The 25,668-nt window shown below is 42.4% G+C and overlaps 1 protein-coding gene across 4 annotated transcripts in view; it reads right to left on the bottom strand.

Moving 5' to 3' along the window:
- LOC135570257 (NACHT, LRR and PYD domains-containing protein 3-like) overlaps positions 1 to 24,969 on the bottom strand; it is a 41,866-nt gene extending 16,897 nt beyond the window's left edge. Inside the window, exons 1-4 of one of the 4 annotated variants that reach the window (XM_065016371.1) lie at positions 24,642 to 24,968; positions 18,466 to 18,564; positions 14,297 to 14,413; positions 7,096 to 7,212 (exon numbers count right to left, since the gene is read on the bottom strand). In XM_065016371.1, the coding sequence (XP_064872443.1) occupies positions 7,096 to 7,212; positions 14,297 to 14,413; positions 18,466 to 18,548 (317 nt within the window). In that variant the 5' untranslated portion in view covers positions 18,549 to 18,564; positions 24,642 to 24,968. Of the gene's footprint in view, positions 1 to 3,107; positions 3,225 to 7,095; positions 7,213 to 14,296; positions 14,414 to 18,465; positions 18,565 to 24,641 lie in introns of all 4 variants that reach the window. The other 3 variants (XM_065016373.1, XM_065016375.1, XM_065016374.1) reach the window with 3 other exon arrangements.
- Between the last annotated feature and the right edge of the window lie 699 nt (positions 24,970 to 25,668).

The raw sequence follows: 25,668 nt of genomic DNA, 5'->3' as shown, positions 1-25,668 counted from the left end.
ATACTCTGTTTGAAAGAGTACATCAGACCATATGACACCCAGACTATACTCTATGTTTGAAAGAGTACATCAGACCATATGACACCCAGACTATACTATATGTTTGAAAGAGTACATCAGACCATACGACACCCAGACTATACTCTATGTTTGAAAGAGTACATCAGACCATACGACACCCAGACTATACTCTATGTTTGAAAGAGAACATCAGACCATATGACACCCAGACTATACTCTATGTTTGAAAGAGTACATCAGGCCATATGACACCCAGACTATACTCTATGTTTGAAAGAGTACATCAGACCATATGACACCCAGACTATACTCTTCCATGGAGGGGCTCAGCCCTGTTATGTTAGTGATAAGGTCCTTCCATGGAGGGGCTCAGCCCTGTTATGTTAGTGATAAGGTCCTTCCATGGAGGGGCTCAGCCCTGTTATGTTTGTGATAAGGTCCTTCCATGGAGGCCCTGTTATGTTAGTGATAAGGTCCTTCCATGGAGGGGCTCAGCCCTGTTATGTTAGTGATAGGGTCCTTCCATGGAGGGGCTCAGCCCTGTTATGTTAGTGATAGGGTCATTCCATGGAGGCCCTGTTATGTTTGTGATAAGGTCCTTCCATGGAGGGGCTCAGCCCTGTTATGTTTGTGATAAGGTCCTTCCATGGAGGGGCTCAGCCCTGTTATGTTAGTGATAAGGTCCTTCCATGGAGGGGCTCAGCCCTGTTATGTTAGTGATAAGGTCCTTCCATGGAGGGGCTCAGCCCTGTTATGTTAGTGATAGGGTCATTCCATGGAGGCCCTGTTATGTTTGTGATAAGGTCCTTCCATGGAGGGGCTCAGCCCTGTTATGTTTGTGATAAGGTCCTTCCATGGAGGGGCTCAGCCCTGTTATGTTAGTGATAAGGTCCTTCCATGGAGGGGCTCAGCCCTGTTATGTTAGTGATAAGGTCCTTCCATGGAGGGGCTCAGCCCTGTTATGTTTGTGATAAGGTCCTTCCATGGAGGGGCTCAGCCCTGTTATGTTAGTGATAAGGTCCTTCCATGGAGGGGCTCAGCCCTGTTATGTTAGTGATAGGGTCATTCCATGGAGGCCCTGTTATGTTTGTGATAAGGTCCTTCCATGGAGGGGCTCAGCCCTGTTATGTTAGTGATAAGGTCCTTCCATGGAGGGGCTCAGCCCTGTTATGTTTGTGATAAGGTCTTTCCATGGAGGGGCTCAGTTTTGCTACTTTGTATTAAATTGTATATTGAATTCACAAGTTATTTTAAGAGTGTTATATTTCTGATACAATTCTCCACGACAGTACACAGAAGATCTCAGATAAACATAGAATCACATGGTTTATCAGTCTCTCTGTGACCACAGATGAATTCAGAACAAAGTTGACAATGTCTTTGCAATTGACAGAAACAAGCAGCATAAAAGGATGCTTCACAACGGAAACTGCATTAAAATATAAACAGCTATAGTCCAATTTCAATCAAATTGAAAAACATTTTATGTTCAATATATTGACTTATATTTTGCTACTTGTAGACTACTGTCTATAATTTGTCTCAATATATTTCATGATGTGAAGCCTTCCATGAACACAATTATGTGCCAAATCTGGTGTGCATTTTTATTGGATAAACATTAGAATAGGCTGAGTAGATATTTGCAGCAATAGGTGATAGTGTTTCTCGAGGAGCTGATCCATCATCAGTATTGTGCAATAATGATAATGGTGAGGAAATATTTGAATTGAGAAACTGATCCGAGAGCAGTGTTCCCTTTCTTTCCATCATATCAGTATCGATACATGCTCAACCAGACGTGAAACCTTGTCGTGCTGCTGATCCCTTTCTACTGGTCTGCCTGAGGCAATGGAACCCTGACCTGTTCACCGGACATGCTATCTTGTCCCGAACATGCTGTTTTGTCTCTCTCTTTCTCTCTCTCTCTCTCACTCTCTCTTACACTCTCTCTCTCTCTCTCTCACTCACATTCACTCTCACTCTCTTACACTCTCTCTCTCTCTCACTCTCTCTTACACTCTCTCTCTCTCTCTCTCTTACACTCACATTCACTCTCATTCTCTCTCACACTCTTGCACTCTCTCACTCTCTCTCTCACGCCTCTCACTTTCTCTCTCTCACACTCTCTCACTCACACCTGCTGTCTCGACCTCTGAATTCTCGGCTATGAAAAGCAACCTGACATTTACTCCTGAGTTGCTGACCTGTTGACCCTCTATAACCACTGTGATTATAATTTGTCCCTGCTGGTCATCTATGAACATCTTGAAGAACGATCTGGCCTTAATGGCCATGTACTCTCATTATCTCCCCCCAGCACAGGCAGAAGAGGACTGGCCACCCCTCAGAGCCTGTTTCTTCTGGTCTACCCAGTACAGCCAGTAGAGGACTGGTCACCCCTCAGAGCCTGGTTCCACTCTACCCAGTACAGCCAGAAGAGGACTGGCCACGCCTCAGAGCCTGGTTCCTCTCTACTCTGTACAGCCAGAAGAGGACTGGCCACCCCTCGTAGCCTGGTTCCTCTCTACCCGGCACAGCCAGAAGAGGACTAGCCACCCTCAGAGCCTGGTTCCTCTCTACTCAGTACAGCCAGAAGAGGACTGGCCACCCTCAGAGCCTGGTTCCTCTCTACTCAGTACAGCCAGAAGAGGACTGGCCACCCCTCAGAGCCTGGTTCCTCTCTACCCAGTACAGCTAGAAGAGGACTGGCCACCCCTCATAGCCTGGTTCCTCTCTACCCAGTACAGCCAGAAGAGGACTGGCCACCCCTCATAGCCTGGTTCCTCTCTACCCAGTACAGCCAGAAGAGGACTGGCCACCCCTAGGAGCCTGGTTCCTTTCAAGGTTTCTTCCTAGGTTCCTGCCTTTCTAGGGAGTTTTTCCTAGCCGTGCTTCAACATCTGAACACACAGTGAGGGAGGGAATGTTGTGTTTGTTTCATATTGTTTTAGGACTATGAAAATAGACAAAATTATTAGCCTATGGATTATGAAAACAACAACAATAAATGGGAAAATGGGAGGAGAAATAACTAGAGACAGTGTTGTTTAACTCACTGACCAGGACCCATGAGTTCTTCTTACCTTTGTTCAGTAGAAAAGTCTCCCTCTCTAAAGTATATAGGACGATCCATAGACCAGTCACTCTTCATGGACACACAGCTGGGAACAGGGGAGGCTGGTCTCTCCTGCTTGATTGGTCTTCAACACAACAGAGACAAACATTACATCTCTCATCTACTCTGAGCTCAGATGGGGAAACAGAAGAAGAGTTTCATTCCAAAAACTATATATCACTTTTTAGAAACGTTTGTAAATTAGCTTTTATTTCTGAAAGACAATTTGAAAGAGATTGGTGTGTTTTTTCACTATCTAATCATAGCATGGGGTTGTTCAATGACAGACAAGTATTTGATTAAAATATATCACTTCATGGTTTCATTTCAGAGAAACAATCACGTTTTTTTGCAAAATGCCATATATCTGCTTCACTCTCAGAGGAATCAGTAGTACTGCTGGTTTTATACAGTAATAATATATATCTGCCTCACTCTCAGAGGAATCAGTAGTACTGCTGGTTTTATACAGTAATAATATATATCTGCCTCACTCTCAGAGGAATCAGTAGTACTGCTAGGTTTTACACAGTAATAATATATATCTGCCTCACTCTCAGAGAAATCAGTAGTACTGCTGGTTTTATACAGTAATAATATATATCTGCCTCACTCTCAGAGGAATCAGTAGTACTGCTAGGTTTTACACAGTAATAATATATATCTGCCTCACTCTCAGAGAAATCAGTAGTACTGCTAGGTTTTACACAGTAATAATATATATCTAGGTTTTATACAGTAATAATATATATCTAGGTTTTACACAGTAATAATATATATCTGCCCCACTCTCAGAGAAATCAGTAGTACTGCTAGGTTTTATACAGTAATAATATATATCTGCCCCACTCTCAGTGAAATCAGTAGTACTGCTAGGTTTTATACAGTAATAATATATATCTGCCTCATACTCAGAGAAATCAGTAGTACTGCTAGGTTTTACACAGTAATAATATATATCTGCCTCACTCTCAGAGAAATCAGTAGTACTGCTGGTTTTATACAGTAATAATATATATCTGCCTCACTCTCAGAGGAATCAGTAGTACTGCTAGGTTTTACACAGTAATAATATATATCTGCCTCACTCTCAGAGAAATCAGTAGTACTGCTAGGTTTTATACAGTAATAATATATATCTAGGTTTTATACAGTAATAATATATATCTAGGTTTTACACAGTAATAATATATATCTGCCCCACTCTCAGAGAAATCAGTAGTACTGCTAGGTTTTATACAGTAATAATATATATCTGCCTCATACTCAGAGAAATCAGTAGTACTGCTAGGTTTTACACAGTAATAATATATATCTGCCTCACTCTCAGAGAAATCAGTAGTACTGCTAGGTTTTATACAGTAATAATATATATCTGCCTCACTTTCAGAGAAATCAGTAGTACTGCTAGGTTTTACACAGTAATAATATATATCTGCCTCACTCTCAGTGAAATCAGTAGTACTGCTAGGTTTTACACGGTCAAATGTAAAAAATAATTGTTATTAACGTTGAAAACGCTAATCTAACACCTGTCACAGACCACTAGAACAGCTAGGTAATCTAACACCTGTCTCAGACCTCTAGAACAGCTGAGTAATCTAACACCTGTCTCAGACCACTAGAACAGCTGAGTAATCTAACACCTGCCTCAGACCACTAGAACAGCTGAGTGATCTAACACCTGCCTCAGACCACTAGAACAGCTGAGTAATCTAACACCTGCCTCAGACCACTAGAACAGCTGAGTAATCTAATACCTGCCTCAGACCACTAGAACAGCTGAGTAATCTAACACCTGTCTCAGACCACTAGAACAGCTGAGTAATCTACCACCTGCCTCAGACCACTAGAACAGCTGAGTAATCTACCACCTGCCTCAGACCACTAGAACAGCTGAGTAATCTAACACCTGCCTCAGACCACTAGAACAGCTGAGTAAACTAACACCTGCCTCAGACCACTAGAACAGCTGAGTAATATAACACCTGCCTCAGACCACTAGAACAGCTGAGTAAACTAACACCACTCGTAGATCAGCTGAGTGAGTCGTTAGATTATTTTTTGCCCTTCCGCATGACTTTATACACAGAAGATCTCTGCTAAACATAGAATCACATGGTTTATCAGTCTCTGTGACACCAGATAATTCAGAACAAAGTTGCTACAACGTCTTTGCAATTGATTCAAAACAAGGGACTTCTTTTATAAATTTGCTTCAAATGAAAACCGAGATGACTGCATTAAAAAGTATGAACTGTTGGCTTTAGGCCTATTTCAATCATATTGTTCAATATATTGAGTTCTATTTGCTACTTGTAGGCTACTGTCTGTAATTTGTCTGAATATATTTAATGATGTGTAACAGAACACAATGTCAAATCTGGGATTTACTGCATTTTAATTGAGGTAAGAGGCATTAGGATAAGTCTCCTCAATCTTTGTGGTCAGTATTGTTGACATAATTATAATGTTAAGGCTATTTGAATGGAGAAAGCTGATCTGATGAGCAGTGCTCCCAGGTCTTTGATACTATCAGTATTGATACATGATCTGGAGTGATACCTTGTTGTGCTGCTGATCCAGTTTCTACTGGTTTGCCTGAGATATAAGGACTCTGAGTCTGTTCACCAGAGTGCTATGTGCCCTTAAACCTTGGAAATAGTAACACAAAATAAAAATAATGAGACTATAAGGAGAACCAGTACTGAGTCAATGTGCAGGGTACCAGGTAGTTGAGGTAATAATGAGACTATAAGGAGTACCAGTACTGAGTCAATGTGCAGGGTACCAGGTAGTTGAGGTAATAATGAGGCTATAAGGAGTACCAGTACTGAGTCAATGTGCAGGGTACCAGGTAGTTGAGGTAATAATGAGGCTATAAGGAGAACCAGTACTGAGTCAATGTTGTACCAGTTTGTTGAGGTAATAATGTTTTAGGACTATGAAAATGGACAAAATGATTAGCCTATTGATAATAATGAAAATAAGGAGACCAGTACTGAAATGGGAAAAGGGTTGAGGAGAAATGAGACTATAAGAGACAGTACTGTTTCAACTGTGACAGGACCAGGAGTTGAGGTAATAATGAGACTATAAGTTACCAGTAGAAAAGTCTACCAGGTAGTTGAAGTAATAAGGACGACCATAGACCAGTCACTCTTCATGGAGTACCAGTACTGAGTCAATGTGCAGGGTACCAGGTAGTTGAGGTAATAATGAGACTATAAGGAGTACCAGTACTGAGTCAATGTGCAGGGTACCAGGTAGTTGAGGTAATAATGAGACTATAAGGAGTACCAGTACTGAGTCAATGTGCAGGGTACCAGGTAGTTGAGGTAATAATGAGACGTCTAAGGAGTACCAGTACTGAGTCAATGTCCAGGGGTACCAGGTAGTTGAGGTAATAATGAGACTATAAGGAGAACCAGTACTGAGTCAATGTGCAGGGTACCAGGTAGTTGAGGTAATAATGAGACTATAAGGAGAACCAGTACTGAGTCAATATGCAGGGTACCAGGTAGTTGAGGTAATAATGAGACTATAAGGAGTACCAGTACTGAGTCAATGTGCAGGGTACCAGGTAGTTGAGGTAATAATGAGTCTATAAGGAGTACCAGTACTGAGTCAATGTGAAGGGTACCAGGTAGTTGAGGTAATATGTACATGTAGGTAGAGGTAAAAGTGACTAGACAATCAGGATAGAGATTACTTCTCCTCATCCAGGGAGTGCACACACACACACACACACACACACACACACACACACACACACACACACACACACAGAGGGAATGTTGAGTTTGTTTAATATTGTTTTAGGACTATGAAAATGGACAAAAGGATTAGCCTATGGATTATGAAAACAACAACAATAAATGGGAAAATGGGAGAGGAGAAATGACTAGAGACAGTGTTGTTTAACTCACTGACCAGGACCCATGAGTTCTTCTTACCTTTGTTCAGTAGAAATATCTTCCTCTCTAAAGAATATAGGTACACCCATAGACTTGTCACTCTTCATGGACACACAGCTGGGAACAGGGGAGGCTGGTCTCTCCTTCTTGATTGGGCTTCAACACAACAGAGACAAACATTACATCTCTCATCTACTCTGAGCTCAGACGGGGAAACATAAGAAGAGTTTCATTCCAAAACGCGATATCTCACTTTTCGTAAATTTTCGTAAATGAGCTTTTATTGTTTAAAGAAATTAGGAAAGAGATTGGTGTGTTTTTTTTTCTAATCATGGGGTTGTTCACTATCTAATCATGGGATTGTTCACTAGCTAATCATGGGGTTGTTCACTATCTAATCATGGGGTTGTTCACTAGCTAATCATGGGGTTGTTCACTATCTAATCATGGGATTGTTCACTAGCTAATCATGGGGTTGTTCACTATCTAATCATGGGGTTGTTCACTAGCTAATCATGGGGTTGTTCACTATCTAATCATGGGGTTGTTCACTATCTAATCATGGGATTGTTCACTATCTAATCATGGGGTTGTCCCCTATCTAATCATGGGGTTGTTCACTATCTAATCATGGGGTTGTTCACTAGCTAATCATGGGGTTGTTCACTATCTAATCATGGGGTTGTTCACTAGCTAATCATGGGGTTGTTCTCTATCTAATCATGGGGTTGTTCTCTATCTAATCATGGGGTTGTTCACTATCTAATCATGGGGTTGTTCACTATCTAATCATGGGGTTGTTCACTATCTAATCATGGGGTTGTTCACTATCTAATCATGGGGTTGTTCACTATCTAATCATGGGATTGTTCACTATCTAATCATGGGATTGTTCACTATCTAATCATGGGGTTGTTCACTATCTAATCATGGGGTTGTTCACTATCTAATCATGGGGTTGTTCACTATCTAATCATGGGGTTGTTCACTATCTAATCATGGGGTTGTTCAATGACAGATATGTATTTGTTTAAAATCACTTGATGTCTTCATTTCAGAGAGACAAATAATCATGTTTTCTTTCCGCAAAATGCTATATATTTGCCTCACTCTCAAATGTTACCGACCGGAATAATGAGGCTATAAGGATTACCAGTACTGAGTCAATGTGCAGTGTACCAGGTAGTTGAGGTAATAATGAGACTATAAGGAGTACCAGTACTGAGTCAATGTGCAGGGTACCAGGTAGTTGAGGTAATAATTTTTATTTTTTTTTTATTTTTATTTCACCTTTATTTAACCAGGTAGGCTAGTTGAGAACAAGTTCTCATTTGCAACTGCGACCTGGCCAAGATAAAGCATAGCAGTGTGAACAGACAACACAGAGTTACACATGGAGTAAGCAATTAACAAGTCAATAACACAGTAGAAAAAAAAATGGGCAGTCTATATACAATGTGTGCAAAAGGCATGAGGTAGGCGAATAATACAATTTTGCAGATTAACACTGGGGTGATAAATGATCAGATGGTCATGTACAGGTAGAGATATTGGTGTGCAAAAGAGCAGAAAGGTAAATAAATAAATAAAATAAAAACAGTATAAAAACAGTATGGGGATGAGGTAGGTGAAATGGGTGGGCTATTTACCAATAGACTATGTACAGCTGCAGCGATCGGTTAGCTGCTCGGATAGCTGATGTTTGAAGTTGGTGAGGGAGATAAAAGTCTCCAACTTCAGCGATTTTTGCAGTTCATTCCAGTCACAGGCAGCAGAGTACTGGAACGAGAGGCGGCCAAATGAGGTGTTGGCTTTAGGATGATCAGTGAGATACACCTGCTGGAGCGTGTGCTACGGATGGGTGTTGCCATCGTGACCAGTGAACTGAGATAAGGCGGAGCTTTACCTAGCATGGACTTGTAGATGACCTGGAGCCAGTGGGTCTGGCGACGAATATGTAGCGAGGGCCAGCCGACTAGAGCATACAAGTCGCAGTGGTGGGTGGTATAAGGTGCTTTGGTGACAAAACGGATGGCACTATGATAGACTGCATCCAGTTTGCTGAGTAGAGTGTTGGAAGCCATTTTGTAGATGACATCGCCGAAATCGAGGATCGGTAGGATAGTCAGTTTTACTAGGGTAAGCTTGGCGGCGTGAGTGAAGGAGGCTTTGTTGCGGAATAGAAAGCCGACTCTTGATTTGATTTTCGATTGGAGATGTTTGATGTGAGTCTGGAAGGAGAGTTTGCAGTCTAGCCAGACACCTAGGTACTTATAGATGTCCACATATTCAAGGTCGGAACCATCCAGGGTGGTGATGCTAGTCGGGCATGCGGGTGCAGGCAGCGATCGGTTGAAAAGCATGCATTTGGTTTTACTCGCGTTTAAGAGCAGTTGGAGGCCACGGAAGGAGTGCTGTATGGCATTGAAGCTCGCTTGGAGGTTAGATAGCACAGTGTCCAATGACGGGCCGAAAGTATATAGAATGGTGTCGTCTGCGTAGAGAGTGGATCAGGAATCGCCCGCAGCAAGAGCAACATCATTGATATATACAGAGAAAAGAGTCGGCCCGAGAATTGAACCCTGTGGCACCCCCATAGAGACTGCCAGAGGACCGGACAGCATGCCCTCCGATTTGACACACTGAACTCTGTCTGCAAAGTAATTGGTGAACCAGGCAAGGCAGTCATCCGAGAAACCGAGGCTATTGAGTCTGCCGATAAGAATATGGTGATTGACAGAGTCGAAGCCTTGGCGAGGTCGATGAAGACGGCTGCACAGTACTGTCTTTTATCGATGGCGGTTATGATATCGTTTAGTACCTTGAGCGTGGCTGAGGTGCACCCGTGACCGGCTCGAAACCAGATTGCACAGCGGAGAAGGTACGGTGGGATTCGAGATGGTCAGTGACCTGTTTGTTGACTTGGCTTTCAAGACCTTAGATAGGCAGGGCAGGATGGATATAGGTCTATAGCAGTTTGGGTCCAGGGTGTCTCCCCTTGAAGAGGGGATGACTGCGGCAGCTTTCCAATCCTTGGGGATCTCAGACGATATGAAAGAGAGGTTGAACAGGCTGGTAATAGGGGTTGCGACAATGGCGGCAGATAGTTTCAGAAATAGAGGGTCCAGATTGTCAAGCCCAGCTGATTTGTACGGGTCTAGGTTTTGCAGCTCTTTCAGAACATCTGCTATCTGGATTTGGGTAAAGGAGAACCTGGAGAGGCTTGGGCGAGGAGCTGCGGGGGGCGGAGCTGTTGGCCGAGGTTGAGTAGCCAGGCGGAAGGCATGGCCAGCCGTGAGAAGTGCTTATTGAAGCTTTCGATAATCGTGGATTTATCGGTGGAGACCGTGTTACCTAGCCTCAGTGCAGTGGGCAGCTGGGAGGAGGTACTCTTGTTCTCCATGGACTTCACAGTGTCCCAGAACTTTTTGGAGTTGGAGCTACAGGATGCAAACTTCTGCCTGAAGAAGCTGGCCTTAGCTTTCCTGACTGACTGCGTGTATTGGTTCCTGACTTCCCTGAACAGTTGCATATCACGGGGCTATTCGATGCTATTGCAGTCCGCCACAGGATGTTTTTGTGCTGGTCGAGGGCAGTCAGGTCTGGAGTGAACCAAGGGCTGTATCTGTTCTTGGTTCTGCATTTTTGAACGGAGCATGCTTATCTAAAATGGTGAGGAAGTTACTTTTAAAGAATGACCAGGCATCCTCAACTGACGGGATGAGGTCAATGTCCTTCCAGGATACCCGGCCAGGTCGATTAGAAAGGCCTGCTCACAGAAGTGTTTTAGGGAGCGTTTGACAGTGATGAGGGGTGGTCGTTTGACTGCGGCTCCGTGGCGGATACAGGCAATGAGGCAATGATCGCTGAGATCCTGGTTGAAGACAGCGGAGGTGTATTTGGAGGGCCAGTTGGTCAGGATGACGTCTATGAGGGTGCCCTTGTTTACAGAGTTAGGGTTGTACCTGGTGGGTTCCTTGATGATTTGAGTGAGATTGAGGGCATCTAGCTTACATTGTAGGACTGCCGGGGTGTTAAGCATATCCCAGTTTAGGTCACCTAACAGAACAAACTCTGAAGCTAGATGGGGGCGATCAATTCACAAATGGTGTCCAGGGCACAGCTGGGAGCTGAGGGTGGCCGGTAGCAGGCGGCAACAGTGAGAGACTTATTTCTGGAGAGGGTAATTTTCAAAATTAGTAGTTCGAACTGTTTGGGTATGGACCTGGAAAGTATGACATTACTTTGCAGGCTATCTCTGCAGTAGACTGCAACTCCGCCCCTTTGGTAGTTCTATCTTGACGGAAGATGTTATAGTTGGGTATGGAAATCTCTGAATTTTTGGTGGCCTTCCTGAGCCAGGATTCAGACACGGCAAGGACATCAGGGTTAGCAGAGTGTGCTAAAGCAGTGAGTAAAACAAACTTAGGGAGGAGGCTTCTGATGTTGACATGCATAAAACCAAGGCTTTTTCGATCACAGAAGTCAACAAATGAGGGTACCTGGGGACATGCAGGGCCTGGGTTTACCTCCACATCACCCAAGGAACAGAGAAGGAGTAGTATGAGGGTGCGGCTAAAGGCTATCAAAACTGGTCGCCTAGAGCGTTGGGGGCAGAGGATAAGAGGAGCAGGTTTCTGGGCATGGTAGAATATATTCAGGGCATAATGCACAGACAGGGGTATGGTGGGTGCGGGTACAGCGGAGGTAAGCCCAGGCACTGGGTGATGATGAGACAGGTTGTATCTCTGGACATGCTGGTTGTAATGGGTGAGGTCACCGCATGTGTGGGAGGTGGGACAAAGGAGGTAACAGGGGTATGCAGAGTGGGTCTAGGGGCTCCATTGTGAACTAAAACAATTATAACTAACCTGAACAACAGTATACAAGGCATATTGACATCTGAGAGAGACATACAGCGAGGCATACAGTAATCACAGGTGTTGAATTTGGAAAGCTAGCTAAAAACAGTAGGCGAGGCTAATCCGCTAGCACAACAAACAGCAGGTAAAATGGCGTTGACTAGGCAACGGGGCCGACAGGTAAGACAAACAAGCAGAAAGGAGTACCGTGATTAATGGACAGTCCAGCGTGCGTCAGCTATGTAGCCAAGAGATCAGTGTCCAGGGGGCAGCGGTGGATGGGCAGGGGGGCTGGCGAGTGATTCAGGTTTTTTTTTTTTTTTTTTTTTTTTTTTTTTTTTAACAATGACTAACTAGCTTGTAGCTAGTTAGCTGGTTAGCGTCTGGAGGTTCTTGAGTGTCATAAAAATAAAAATAAGAGTAAAAGTAATAGCGATTCCGTATCACATTGGGTGAGGCAGGTTTCCGGAAGGTATAAACAAATTAAAAATCAAAAAGAGATAGAAAGTAAATGGGGTCAGAGAGTGATTGGGACGCGGTGGTACAGACGGTTAGCAGGCCTGTGCTAACAAGCTAACAGTTCGTAGGCCCGAGCTAGACAAGGTAGCAGTTAGCGGACCGGAGCTTGACAAGCTAGCCGTTAGCAGGCCGAATTAGCAAGCAGGGAGATAGCGAGGGCTAGAGAGTTAACCTTTGGGGGACGTCGCGATGGGGTGAGTCTGTTTATTTATTCCTCTTCATGCGGTGAGCTGAGATACAGCGATTCAGAAAGCTCGCGGGCCTTGGCCAGCAGATGGATCTTTGGCGATGTCGCAGCGGAGAAGCCTGTTGAAACCCCCTCGACGATTATGTCGGGCGGACCAGTCGTGATGGATCGGCGGGCCCGTGTCGGCAGTAGAGGGTCAGTCGAGGGTCCAGGCCAATTGGCAAATTAGGTATTTTTGGACCTCTTCGGGTAGTCGGGAGATGGGTTTAGCTTCGAGGCTAGCTCCAGGCTAACTGGTGCTTGCTCTGGGACAGAGACGTTAGCCAGGAGTAGCCACCGGATTGCAGCTAGCTATTTACGATGATCCGGTATAAAGCTTCAGAGCTTGCGGTAGGAATCCGGAGATGTGGTAGAGAAAAAGCAGTCTGATATGCTTTGGGTAGATGTCGCGCTGGTGTCCTAGTTAGCGTTGAAGACCGCTAGCAGTGGCTAGCTAGTAGCTAGTTAGCGGCTAGCTTCTGATGAGGGTTCCGATTCTAAAGCATAGAAAAAGCAGATCCGTACCACATTGGGTGATGCGGGTTGCAGGAGAGTATATTCAGCCTGTGGTTGGGAAGTGAGATTAAAATATGTACGAAATATATACGGAAAAAAAGAGGAAAAAAACTATATTTACACTATACAGGACGGGACAAGACAAAACACACGTCCGACTGCTACGCCATCTTGGATCTTTTTTGAGACTATAAGGAGTACCAGTACTGAGTCAATGTGCAGGGTACCAGGTAGTTGAGGTAATAATGAGACTATAAGGAATACCAGTACTGAGTCAATGTGCAGGGTACCAGGTAGTTGAGGTAATAATGAGACTATAAGGAGTACCAGTACTGAGTCAATGTGCAGGGTACCAGGTAGTTGAGGTAATAATGAGACTATAAGGAGAACCAGTACTGAGTCAATGTGCAGGGTACCAGGTAGTTGAGGTAATAATGAGACTATAAGGAGTACCAGTACTGAGTCAATGTGCAGGGTACCAGGTAGTTGAGGTAATAATGAGACTATAAGGAGTACCAGTAATGAGTCAATGTGCAGGGTACCAGGTAGTTGAGGTAATAATGAGACTATAAGGAGAACCAGTACTGAGTCAATGTGCAGGGTACCAGGTAGTTGAGGTAATAATGAGACTATAAGGAGTACCAGTACTGAGTCAATGTGCAGGGTACCAGGTAGTTGAGGTAATAATGAGACTATAAGGAGTACCAGTACTGAGTCAATGTGCAGGGTACCAGGTAGTTGAGGTAATAATGAGACTATAAGGAGTACCAGTACTGAGTCAATGTGTAGGGTACCAGGTAGTTGAGGTAATAATGAGACTATAAGGAGTACCAGTACTGAGTCAATGTGCAGGGTACCAGGTAGTTGAGGTAATAATGAGACTATAAGGAGAACCAGTACTGAGTCAATGTGCAGGGTACCAGGTACCAACACACACACACACACACACACACACACACACACACACACACACACACACAGTGAGGGAATGTTGTGTTTGTTTAATATTGTTTTAGGACTATGAAAATGGACAAAAGGATTTGGAAAATGGGAGAGGAGAAATGACTAGAGACAGTGTTGTTTAACTCACTGACCAGGACCCATGAGTTCTTCTTACCTTTGTTCAGTAGAAAAGTCTCCCTCTCTAAAGGTTAGAGGAGGTTCCATAGACCAGTCACTCTTCATGGACACACAGCTGGGAACAGGGGAGGCTGGTCTCTCCTGCTTGATTGGTCTTCAACACAACAGAGACAAACATTACATCTCTCATCTACTCTGAGCTCAGATGGGGAAACATAAGAAGAGTTTCACAAATAGAACTGACTTCTAGACGGTCGTTGGCGCGCGCGAGCAGTGTGTCATTTTTAATGACGAGATTAATTTAGCGACGCGAGCGTTGTAGTCAGTCTGTCAGCCCCGCTAAAAGGCTGGTGTCGTTACTCTGCTTCTCCGGGGGCATGTTGAGGTACATTTACTAACCGGGAGGGTTGAATGATGTAATTTATTGGAGGGCTGGAAGACGCACTCTCGAGGTTGTTTACTCACAATATCAGATATTAAATATATTTTTTATAATGAATGTATACTGAGGTTGAAGTTCTGACTAGTGATTATTTACCCGGTGTTCAATACCTGCTATTGAGGCGTCCTGAAAATAATATTCAAAAGTTCGGTCCTTGGACACAGAGGGTTTAAACACTAAAGAAACAACCCGGGAGCCGGTGACGATGTAGTGGTAGCTATGGTAACTAGGATGCTGCTGGTAGAGTAGCTAGCTAGCTTACCGAGCTGTACCGACTAGCTAGGATAACTAGGATGCTGCTGGTAGAGTAGCTAGCTAGATTACCGAGCTGTACCGACTAGCTAGGATAACTAGGATGCTGCTGGTAGAGTAGCAAACTAGCTTACCGAGCTGTACCGACTAGCTAGGATAACTAGGATGCTGCTGGTAGAGTAGCTAGCTAGCTTACCAAGCTGTACCGACTAGCTAGGATAACTAGGATGCTGCTGGTAGAGTAGCTAGCTAGCTTACCGAGCTGTACCGACTGGCTAGGATAACTAGGATGCTGCTGGTAGAGTAGCTAGCTATCTTACCGAGCTGTACCGACTAGCTAGGATAACTAGGATGCTGCTGGTAGAGTAGCTAGCTAGCTTACCGAGCTGTACCGACTAGCTAGGATAACTAGGATGCTGCTGGTAGAGTAGCTAGCTAGCTTACCGAGCTGTACCGACTAGCTAGGATAACTAGGATGCTGCTGGTAGAGTAGCTAGCTAGCTTACCGAGCTGTACCGACTAGCTTGGTTAGTTAGCAGGTCGTTCGTCTGTCCCTCGTCTCGATGGTGAACCACAAAATGAAACGAGGATAGAGAGTGAAAAGGATCTGGCTACACTCATAATGTCCCTCACCGTAAAGAAAAAAGCAAATTGAACAATAAACTTCGGTGTCTCAACACTAAAACAAACTCTGTCGTTATTCCCCAAGATCACCTCAGTCCACTCTGCGCGTAACCGAACAATATCCACACCGAACGTGGACGCGGACAGTTCCAGAACGCGGACATGAGCAGTGCAACACAATAACCTAAACCCAGTCTTTACAGTGGGTTACATTAGTAATATTCATTTTTTATTATTATGTTTAACAAACATTTTTACAAAATTATAACAACATTTTGAGATCAAACATTCAGTTTTTTTATGACAATATGTTGAGATCTGGGTCCATATGGCCAAAGTGTCTGAGTAGAAAATTGGTCGTATAAGTGCTGAGAATAAAGACATTTTACACTTATGGGTATAAATGACCTAGTTACCTACCCATTGCCTAAATTACCTACCCACCTAGTCAGTAGATATTTAGGACACCTCGTGAGCTGTCCTAAGTAGTTAAGAGTTAACAGCAGGTGTCTTGATAATACTATAGAATCATGCAGTGAGTCAGTGGTTCCTGAGCCACATGTAATTGCATTGCAGTAGTTAAAAATAATGTTTTTATATTTCTATGTGATCAACCCATAAATAATATAGACCTACATGCAACAGTATGTCTTGTGCTTTTGGCGATGAGTTATGTATGATAATTATGCATAACAAGTGATACCATGTATGCATAGCATTTTGTCTTCATTTTGGCAGATTAACTCATGCTTATTTCTGAAGATTAACTCAGGTTGGAGTTGGAGCTGTGACCGAAGGGTGGCTGGTTCGAATCCCGGGCCGGGCGCTGGAAAACAGGTGGAATTGATCTGACCACTGGATGGCTGCTGGGTTCACATCCTCAAAACATGAACCTTTTTGTTGATCAGAACTCTAGAGGTTCTTCTTCACTGAACCCCAAAATATATATAACTTTTATTGATTTCATATTTTAAGGAAGTGATAGAAGCCTTTTTATAAGGAACCTTGTTTTCTAAACACGTTTTTCTTTTGATGATTTAATTATCTACATCATGTTATTTCAAGTTCTCCCTTTGGAGCGCAACATCATATTGTTAAAAAATACTCCTAAATTGGGGATGGATATAAATTGGGCAGTTGAAGGCGTCTAGGGTGTAATATGTGTTCGATGAAAATGAACATTGTATGAAACGTTGTAGGCAACATTATTGGAAGGGACTTGATGCCTACTATGCCAAAGATATTTAGAGTTGTTAAACGGGTGTGAAGAGAGTGTTGATGTAACAATTATATTGTCAATATTCTGCTGGTAACAACCATCACAATTGGTTAAAATATGCATTCCATTATATTAGTCAATAATTAAGAGAAGGCAAAGTGGTTGTGTCATGTAAAAATCCTATCAAATGTCTGACATTGCAACGAGTACAGTCAGGGTGCCGTGGAACCCCTGCAGTACCTCCACAGACCCCGGATTGAGAACCCCTGCAGTACCTCCACAGACCCCGGTTTGAGAACCCCTGCAGTACCTCCCCAGACCCCGGATTGAGAACCCCTGCAGTACCTCCACAGACCCCGGATTGAGAACCCCTGCAGTACCTCCACAGACCCCGGATTGAGAACCCCTGCAGTACCTCCACAGACCCCGGATTGAGAACCCCTGCAGTACCTCCCAGACCCCGGATTGAGAACCCCTGCAGTACCTCCACAGACCCCGGATTGAGAACCCCTGCAGTACCTCCACAGACCCCGGATTGAGAACCCCTGCAGTACCTCCACAGACCCCGGATTGAGAACCCCTGCAGTACCTCCACAGACCCCGGATTGAGAACCCCTGCAGTACCTCCACAGACCCCAGATTGAGAACCCCTGCAGTACCTCCACAGACCCCGGATTGAGAACCCCTGCAGTACCTCAACAGACCCCGGATTGAGAACCCCTGCAGTACCTCCACAGACCCCGGATTGAGAACCCCTGCAGTACCTCAACAGACCCCGGATTGAGAACCCCTGCAGTACCTCCACAGACCCCGGATTGAGAACCCCTGCAGTACCTCAACAGACCCCAGGATTGAGAACCCCTGCAGTACCTCCACAGACCCCGGATTGAGAACCCCTGCAGTACCTCAACAGACCCCGGATTGAGAACCCCTGCAGTACCTCCACAGACCCCGGATTGAGAACCCCTGCAGTACCTCCACAGACCCCGGATTGAGAACCCCTGCAGTACCTCCACAGACCCCGGATTGAGAACCCCTGCAGTACCTCCACAGACCCCGGATTGAGAACCCCTGCAGTACCTCCACAGACCCCGGATTGAGAACCCCTGCAGTACCTCCACAGACCCCGGATTGAGAACCCCTGCAGTACCTCCACAGACCCCGGATTGAGAACCCCTGCAGTTCCACAGACCCCGGATTGAGAACCCTGCAGTACCTCCCCAGACCCCGGATTGAGAACCCCTGCAGTACCTCCACAGACCCCGGATTGAGAACCCCTGCAGTACCTCCACAGACCCCGGATTGAGAACCCCTGCAGTACCTCCACAGACCCCGGATTGAGAACCCCTGCAGTACCTCCACAGACCCCGGATTGAGAACCCCTGCAGTACCTCCACAGACCCCGGATTGAGAACCCCTGCAGTACCTCCACAGACCCCGGATTGAGAACCCCTGCAGTACCTCCACAGACCCCGGATTGAGAACCCCTGCAGTACCTCAACAGACCCCGGATTGAGAACCCCTCAGTACCTCCACAGACCCCGGATTGAGAACCCTGATTTAGCAGATGCTCTTATCCAGAGTGATTTACAGTAAGTGCATTCATCTTAAGATAGCTATTTATTTTGGAAATAAACTTTATAAATTATTCATTAAATTGTCATCTTACCTCTTAGCTTTGGTGTCATGTCCCTCAGAGAGATGAATTTTAGAGGCAGGGCCCCCCTCCTCTCTCTCCCCAGAGAGACTCATTTTAGAGCACTGACCCCTAAACAGAGATCCAACATGTTGGTTGTGATTAACACAGTGACAACTAATTATTGTTCTCATGTATTCATTATCTCTTTGAGAAATAAAACATTTACTAACATACATAGAAACAGTCAGGTGATTTAATGCATCACATGACCATGTAGTTGTGATATTTCATCTCCATGGTAACTGTCAATAATAATAATAAGTCACTGTTTGTTAAGGTAGTTATAGACAGTACAGCAACAATAATAATAATAATAATAATAATAATAATAAGTCACTGTTTGTTAAGGTAGTTATAGACAGTACAGCAACAATAATAATAATAATAATAATAATAATAAGTCACTGTTTGTTAAGGTAGTTATAGACAGTCAACACTGTTTGTTAAGGTAGTTATAGACAGTACAGCAACACAAGGCCATGTCTCACACTTATTTATATTAATCAAAAGTGGCTTTTTATTGTCTTTCAATCTGTTATTTTCTAAACGTATCTGAGAATGTAGACAGAAGGGCTAAAACGGACATTATTGATCTGAGGGGGGAAATGATTGATTTCAGTTTCAACTGTTCTGCCTTGTTATTATTCAACCATACTGGTCATTTATGAACATTTGAACATCTTGGCCATGTTCTGTTATAATCTCCACCCGGCACAGCCAGAAGAGGACTGGCCACCCCACATATGCTCTCTCTAATTCTCTCTTTCTTTCTCTCTCTCGGAGGACCTGAGCCCTAGGACCATGCCCCAGGACTACCTGACATGATGACTCCTTGCTGACCCCAGTCCACCTGACTGTGCTGCTGCTCCAGTTTCAACTGTTCTGCCTTATTATTATTCGACCATGCTGGTCATTTATGAACATTTGAACATCTTGGCCATGTTCTGTTATAATCTCCACCCGGCACAGCCAGAAGAGGACTGGCCACCCCACATAGCCTGGTTCCTCTCTAGGTTTCTTCCTAGGTTTTGGCCTTTCTAGGGAGTTTTTCCTAGCCACCGTGCTTCTACACCTGCATTGCTTGCTGTTTGAGGTTTTAGGCTGGGTTTCTGTACAGCACTTTGAGATATCAGCTGATGTACGAAGGGCTATATAAATACATTTGATTTGATTTGATTGATCCATTCAGAAAGGTTTTTTGCAACAAGTGAGAGATTTTATATTATGTAAAGTAGACTAGGTTATAATGTATAGTAGTGGGGTTGTTAGTGATATGTAGATGTTATATTATGTAAAGTAGACTAGGTTATAATGTATAGTAGTGGGGTTGTTAGTGATATGTAGATGTTATATTATGTAAAGTAGACTAGGTTATAATGTATAGTAGTGGGGTTGTTAGTGATATGTAGATGTTATATTATGTAAAGTAGACTAGGTTATAATGTATAGTAGTGGGTTGTTAGTGATATGTAGATGTTATATTATGTAAAGTAGACTAGATTATAATGTATAGTAGTGGGTTGTTAGTGATATGTAGATGTTATATTATGTAAAGTAGACTAGATTATAATGTATAGTAGTGGGTTGTTAGTGATATGTAGATGTTATATTATGTAAAGTAGACTAGATTATAATGTATAGTAGTGGGTTGTTAGTGATATGTAGATGTTATATTATGTAAAGTAGACTAGGTTATAATGTATAGTAGTGGGTTGTTAGTGATATGTAGATGTTATATTATGTAAAGTAGACTAGATTATAATGTATAGTAGTGGGTTGTTAGTGATATGTAGATGTTATATTATGTAAAGTAGACTAGATTATAATGTATAGTAGTGGGTTGTTAGTGATATGTAGATGTTATATTATGTAAAGTAGACTAGGTTATAATGTATAGTAGTGGGGTTGTTAGTGATATGTAGATTTTATATTATGTAAAGTAGACTAGGTTATAATGTATAGTAGTGGGGTTGTTAGTGATATGTAGATGTTATATTATGTAAAGTAGACTAGGTTATAATGTATAGTAGTGGGGTTGTTAGTGATATGTAGATGTTATATTATGTAAAGTAGACTAGGTTATAATGTATAGTAGTGGGGTTGTTAGTGATATGTAGATGTTATATTATGTAAAGTAGACTAGGTTATAATGTATAGTAGTGGGGTTGTTAGTGATATGTAGATGTTATATTATGTAAAGTAGACTAGGTTATAATGTATAGTAGTGGGTTGTTAGTGATATGTAGATGTTATATTATGTAAAGTAGACTAGGTTATAATGTATAGTAGTGGGTTGTTAGTGATATGTAGATGTTATATTATGTAAAGTAGACTAGGTTATAATGTATAGTAGTGGGTTGTTAGTGATGTGTAGATGTTATATTATGTAAAGTAGACTAGGTTATAATGTATAGTAGTGGGTTGTTAGTGATATGTAGATGTTATATTATGTAAAGTAGACTAGGTTATAATGTATAGTAGTGGGTTGTTAGTGATATGTAGATGTTATATTATGTAAAGTAGACTAGGTTATAATGTATAGTAGTGGGTTGTTAGTGATATGTAGATGTTATATTATGTAAAGTAGACTAGGTTATAATGTATAGTAGTGGGGTTGTTAGTGATATGTAGATTTTATATTATGTAAAGTAGGCTAGGTTATAATGTATAGTAGTGGGTTGTTAGTGATATGTTATATTATGTAAAGTAGACTAGGTTATAATGTATAGTAGTGGGTTGTTAGTGATATGTTACATTATGTAAAGTAGACTAGGTTATAATGTATAGTAGTGGGGTTGTTAGTGATATGTAGATTTTATATTATGTAAAGTAGACTAGGTTATAATGTATACTAGCAGTTTGTTAGTGATATGCAGATGAAAGTCTATACCTCAGATATAGCATACATGTCATCGATGACCAGCCTAAACCTGTTCAGATCAGTTCACATAATGTTATAGTCCTACCAGTAGCAGGACAGAGAATCTACACTGTATATGCAAACATATGTGGACACCCCTTCAAATTAGTGGATTCTATTTCAGCCACACCAGTTGCTGACAGGTGTATAAAGTCGGACAGCCAGCCATGCAATTTCCATAAACAAACATTGGCAGTAGAATGACCTAACTGAAGATCTCAGTGCCTTTCAACGTGGCACCGTCATAGGATGCCACCTTTCCAACATGTCAGTTTGTCAAATATCTGCCCTGCTAGAGCTGCCCCGGTCAACTGTAAGTGCTATTATTGTGAAGTGGAAACGTCTCGAGCAACAACGGCTCAACAGTGAAGTGGTAGGCCACTCAAGCTCAGAGGACTGGCTCGCCAAGTGTGGAAGCACATAAAAATGATCTGTCCTCGGTTGCAACACTCACTACCGAGTTCCAAACTGCAATGTCAGCAAAATAACTGTTCATCGGGAGCTTCATGAAATGGATTTCCATGGCCAAGCAGCCGCACACAAGATCACCTTGCGCAATGCCAAGCATCGGCTTGAGTGGTGTAGAGCTCGCTGCCATTGGACTCTGGAGCAGTGGAATCTGGGTTTGGTGGATGCCAGGAAAACGCTTCCTGTCCGAATGCATTGTGCCAACTGTAAAGTTTGGTGGCGGAGGAAAAATAGTCTTGGGCAGTTTGGGGAAGGCCCTTTCCAGTTTCAGCATGACAATATCCCCGTGCACAAAGCGAGGTCCATACAGTAATGGCTTGTCGAGATCGGTGTGGAAGAACTTGACTGGCCTGCACAGAGCCCTGACCTCAACTCCATTGAACACCTTTGGGATGAATTGGAATGCCGACTGCGAGCCAGGCCCAATCACCCAACATCAGTGCCCGACCTCCCTAATGCTCTTGTGGCTGAACGGAAGCAAGTCCCCGCAGCAATGTTCCAACATCTAGTGGAAAGTCTTCCCAGAAGAGTGGAGGCTGTTATAGCAGCAAAGGGGGACCAACTCCATAGGAATGCCTATGATTTTGGAATGAGATGTTCGACTAGCAAGTGTCCACATACTTTTGGTCATGTAGTGTATATCACCTAATCTAAATCAAATCAAATGTTATTGGTCACAATGTCAGAGCGGCATAGACTAAAATACAGTAGAATAGTATAGAATACAGTATATACATATGATATGAGTAATACATAGACTAAGATACAGTAGAATAGAATAGAGTATATACATATGAGATGAGTAATACATAGACTAAGATACAGTAGAATAGTATACAGTATATACATATGAGATGAGTAATGCATAGACTAAGATACAGTAGAATAGAATAGAGTATATACATATGAGATGAGTAATGCATAGACTAAGATACAGTAGAATAGTATAGAATACAGTATATACATATGAGATTAGTAATGAATAGACTAAGATACAGTAGAATAGATTACAGTATATACATATGAGATGAGTAATGCATAGACTAAGATACAGTAGAATAGATTACAGTATATACATATGAGATGAGTAATGCATAGACTAAGATACAGTAGAATAGAATTTCCTTCAAATCAACACATTTATCTGTCTTCTAATGCAGTGGTGTAAAGTACTTCAGTAAAATACTTTAAAGTACTACTTCAGTAGTTTTTGTGGGTATCTGTCCTTTACTTTACTATTTATATTTTTGAACAACTTTTACTTTCACTTCACTACATTCATAAATAGAATGATGTACTTTTTACTCCGTATATTTTCCCTGACAGCCAAAGGTACTCATTACATTTTGAATGCTTAGCAGGACAGAAAATTGTCCAATTTGCACAATTATCAACAGAACATCGCTGGTCATCCCTAATGCCTCTGATCTGGAGGACTCACTAAACACAAATGCTTTGTTTTTAAATGGTGTCTGAGTGTTGGAGTGTGACCCTGGCTATCCATAAATTAAAATAACAAGAACATTGTGCAGTCTGGTTTTCTTAATATAAGGAGTTTTCAATTATTACAACTTTACTTTTACTTTTGATATTTAATTATATTTAAAACCAAATACTTCTAGACTTTTCCTGAAGTAGTATTTTACTGGGTGACTTTCACTTTTACTTGAGTCATTTTCTATTAAGGAATCTTTACTTTTACTCCAGTTTGAGAACTGAGTTCTGTTTCCACCACTGTTCTAACGTTCCATATGAGACACAGTTTCAACAGACATTCTGGAACTGAGTTCTGTTTCCACCACTGTTCTAACGTTCCATGTGAGACACAGTTTCAACAGACATTCTGGAACTGAGTTCTGTTTCCACCACTGTTCTAACGTTCCATATGAGACACAGTTTCAACAGACATTCTGGAACTGAGTTCTGTTTCCACCACTGTTCTAACGTTCCATATGAGACACAGTTTCAACAGACATTCTGGAACTGAGTTCTGTTTCCACCACTGTTCTAACGTTCCATATGAGACACAGTTTCAACAGACATTCTGGAACTGCGTCAGCTACAAAATTACTTTCCATTTCATATCAGGAAATAAAGTAACGGTCACTGGGGGAATTAGTTGTGCATTGCCCGGCTCCCCGGGGGAGCAGAGTTTAAGCATTTTAGACCATTCCATTGGTCCATAAATTATATGTCCACTCAGCTGTAGCACCGGGCCATGCAAAACGATACTCCCACTGTCGCGCAGGGCACTGAGACACTGAGTTCTAAACCCAGACGCGTTTCTTCAAGACATCTCTCTTACATTATTTTTGATAAACATTAATTTACTCGAAACCAAGTTTAGCTGTGTTTTTTTCTCCAAGATGTGAGTTACTGTAGGACTTTAATAATTGTAAGCAGTCCTACAAACCCAAAGGGTTTTCATTTGAGAATGTTCATTTGTTTGCCTCGAATATTAAATTATTTTAAAATATGTGATGATTAGTTGAATCAGGAGTGTAAGTGCTGGTAAGAACAAAAGGATTCAGAAACCCTGAGATAAACATAAAATCATATAATTGAAAAGCTCTTCCACCATCTTTACCAGACGTTTTACTGATAACATGTCGGCCTACTGATTAGTTTACACTTTGAAATCTGCTGTCTGTCAGCAACTCAGCTCAAGTAGCAGTTCTACTAAATAGTAATATCTCATTCCAGGTATTAATTATCTTATTCTGTCCATTAGAATAGATTATTGTTCAGAAATACTTACTTTATTTTTCAATAATCTCCATATAGTCTTTTCTGCTCTGTCGTCTCAAAATGGATCCTGAACAAAAGAACAACTTTACTTTCAGTTTCAGCTCAGCCGCCTCCCCACCCTGATAATAAAGTGTTGTATTGGTATCTTCCACTAGATGGCAGTAAACACCTGCTGTAACTAGACTTTACAACTATGTGTTCTGTTTCATAAAGGCAGTGTCCCAGAAGAGGAGCGTTGCTCTAGGATCAGCTCCTCCTGTCCATCTAATCTGATTCATTATGATCTAGGATCAGGTCCACCTCTCCATCTAATCTGATTCATTACTATCTAGGATCAGCTCCCCTCTCCATCTAATCTGATTCATTATGATCTAGGATCAGGTCTCCCCCTCTCCATGTAATCTGATTCATTGTGATCTAGGATCAGGTCCCCCTCTCCATGTAATCTGATTCATTATGATGTAGGATCAGGTCCCCCCTCTCCATGTAATCTGATTAATTATGATCTAGGATCAGGTCCCCCCTCTCCATGTAATCTGATTCATTATGATCTAGGATCAGGTCTCCTCTCCATGTAATCTGATTCATTATGATCTAGGATCAGGTCCCCCCTCTCCATGTAATCTGATTCATTATGATCTAGGATCAGCTCCTCCTGTCCATCTAATCTGATTCATTATGATCTAGGATCAGGTCCACCTCTCCATCTAATCTGATTCATTATGATCTAGGATCAGGTCCCCCTCTCCATGTAATCTGATTAATTATGATCTAGGATCAGGTCCCCCCTCTCCATTTAATCTGATTAATTATGATCTAGGATCAGGTCCCCCCTCTCCATGTAATCTGATTCATTATGATCTAGGATCAGGTCTCCCTCTCCATGTAATCTGATTCATTATGATCTAGGATCAGGTCCCCCCTCTCCATGTAATCTGATTCATTATGATCTAGGATCAGGTCCCCTCTCCATGTAATCTGATTCATTATGATCTAGGATCAGGTCCTCCTCTCCATGTAATCTGATTCATTATGAT

Source organism: Oncorhynchus nerka, unplaced genomic scaffold (assembly GCF_034236695.1).
Source record: "Oncorhynchus nerka isolate Pitt River unplaced genomic scaffold, Oner_Uvic_2.0 unplaced_scaffold_1003, whole genome shotgun sequence".
In the NCBI taxonomy this organism is placed as follows: domain Eukaryota; kingdom Metazoa; phylum Chordata; class Actinopteri; order Salmoniformes; family Salmonidae; genus Oncorhynchus; species Oncorhynchus nerka.
Note: the sequence above shows the minus strand (reverse complement) of the source record. Positions and strands in the feature narration are given on the sequence as shown.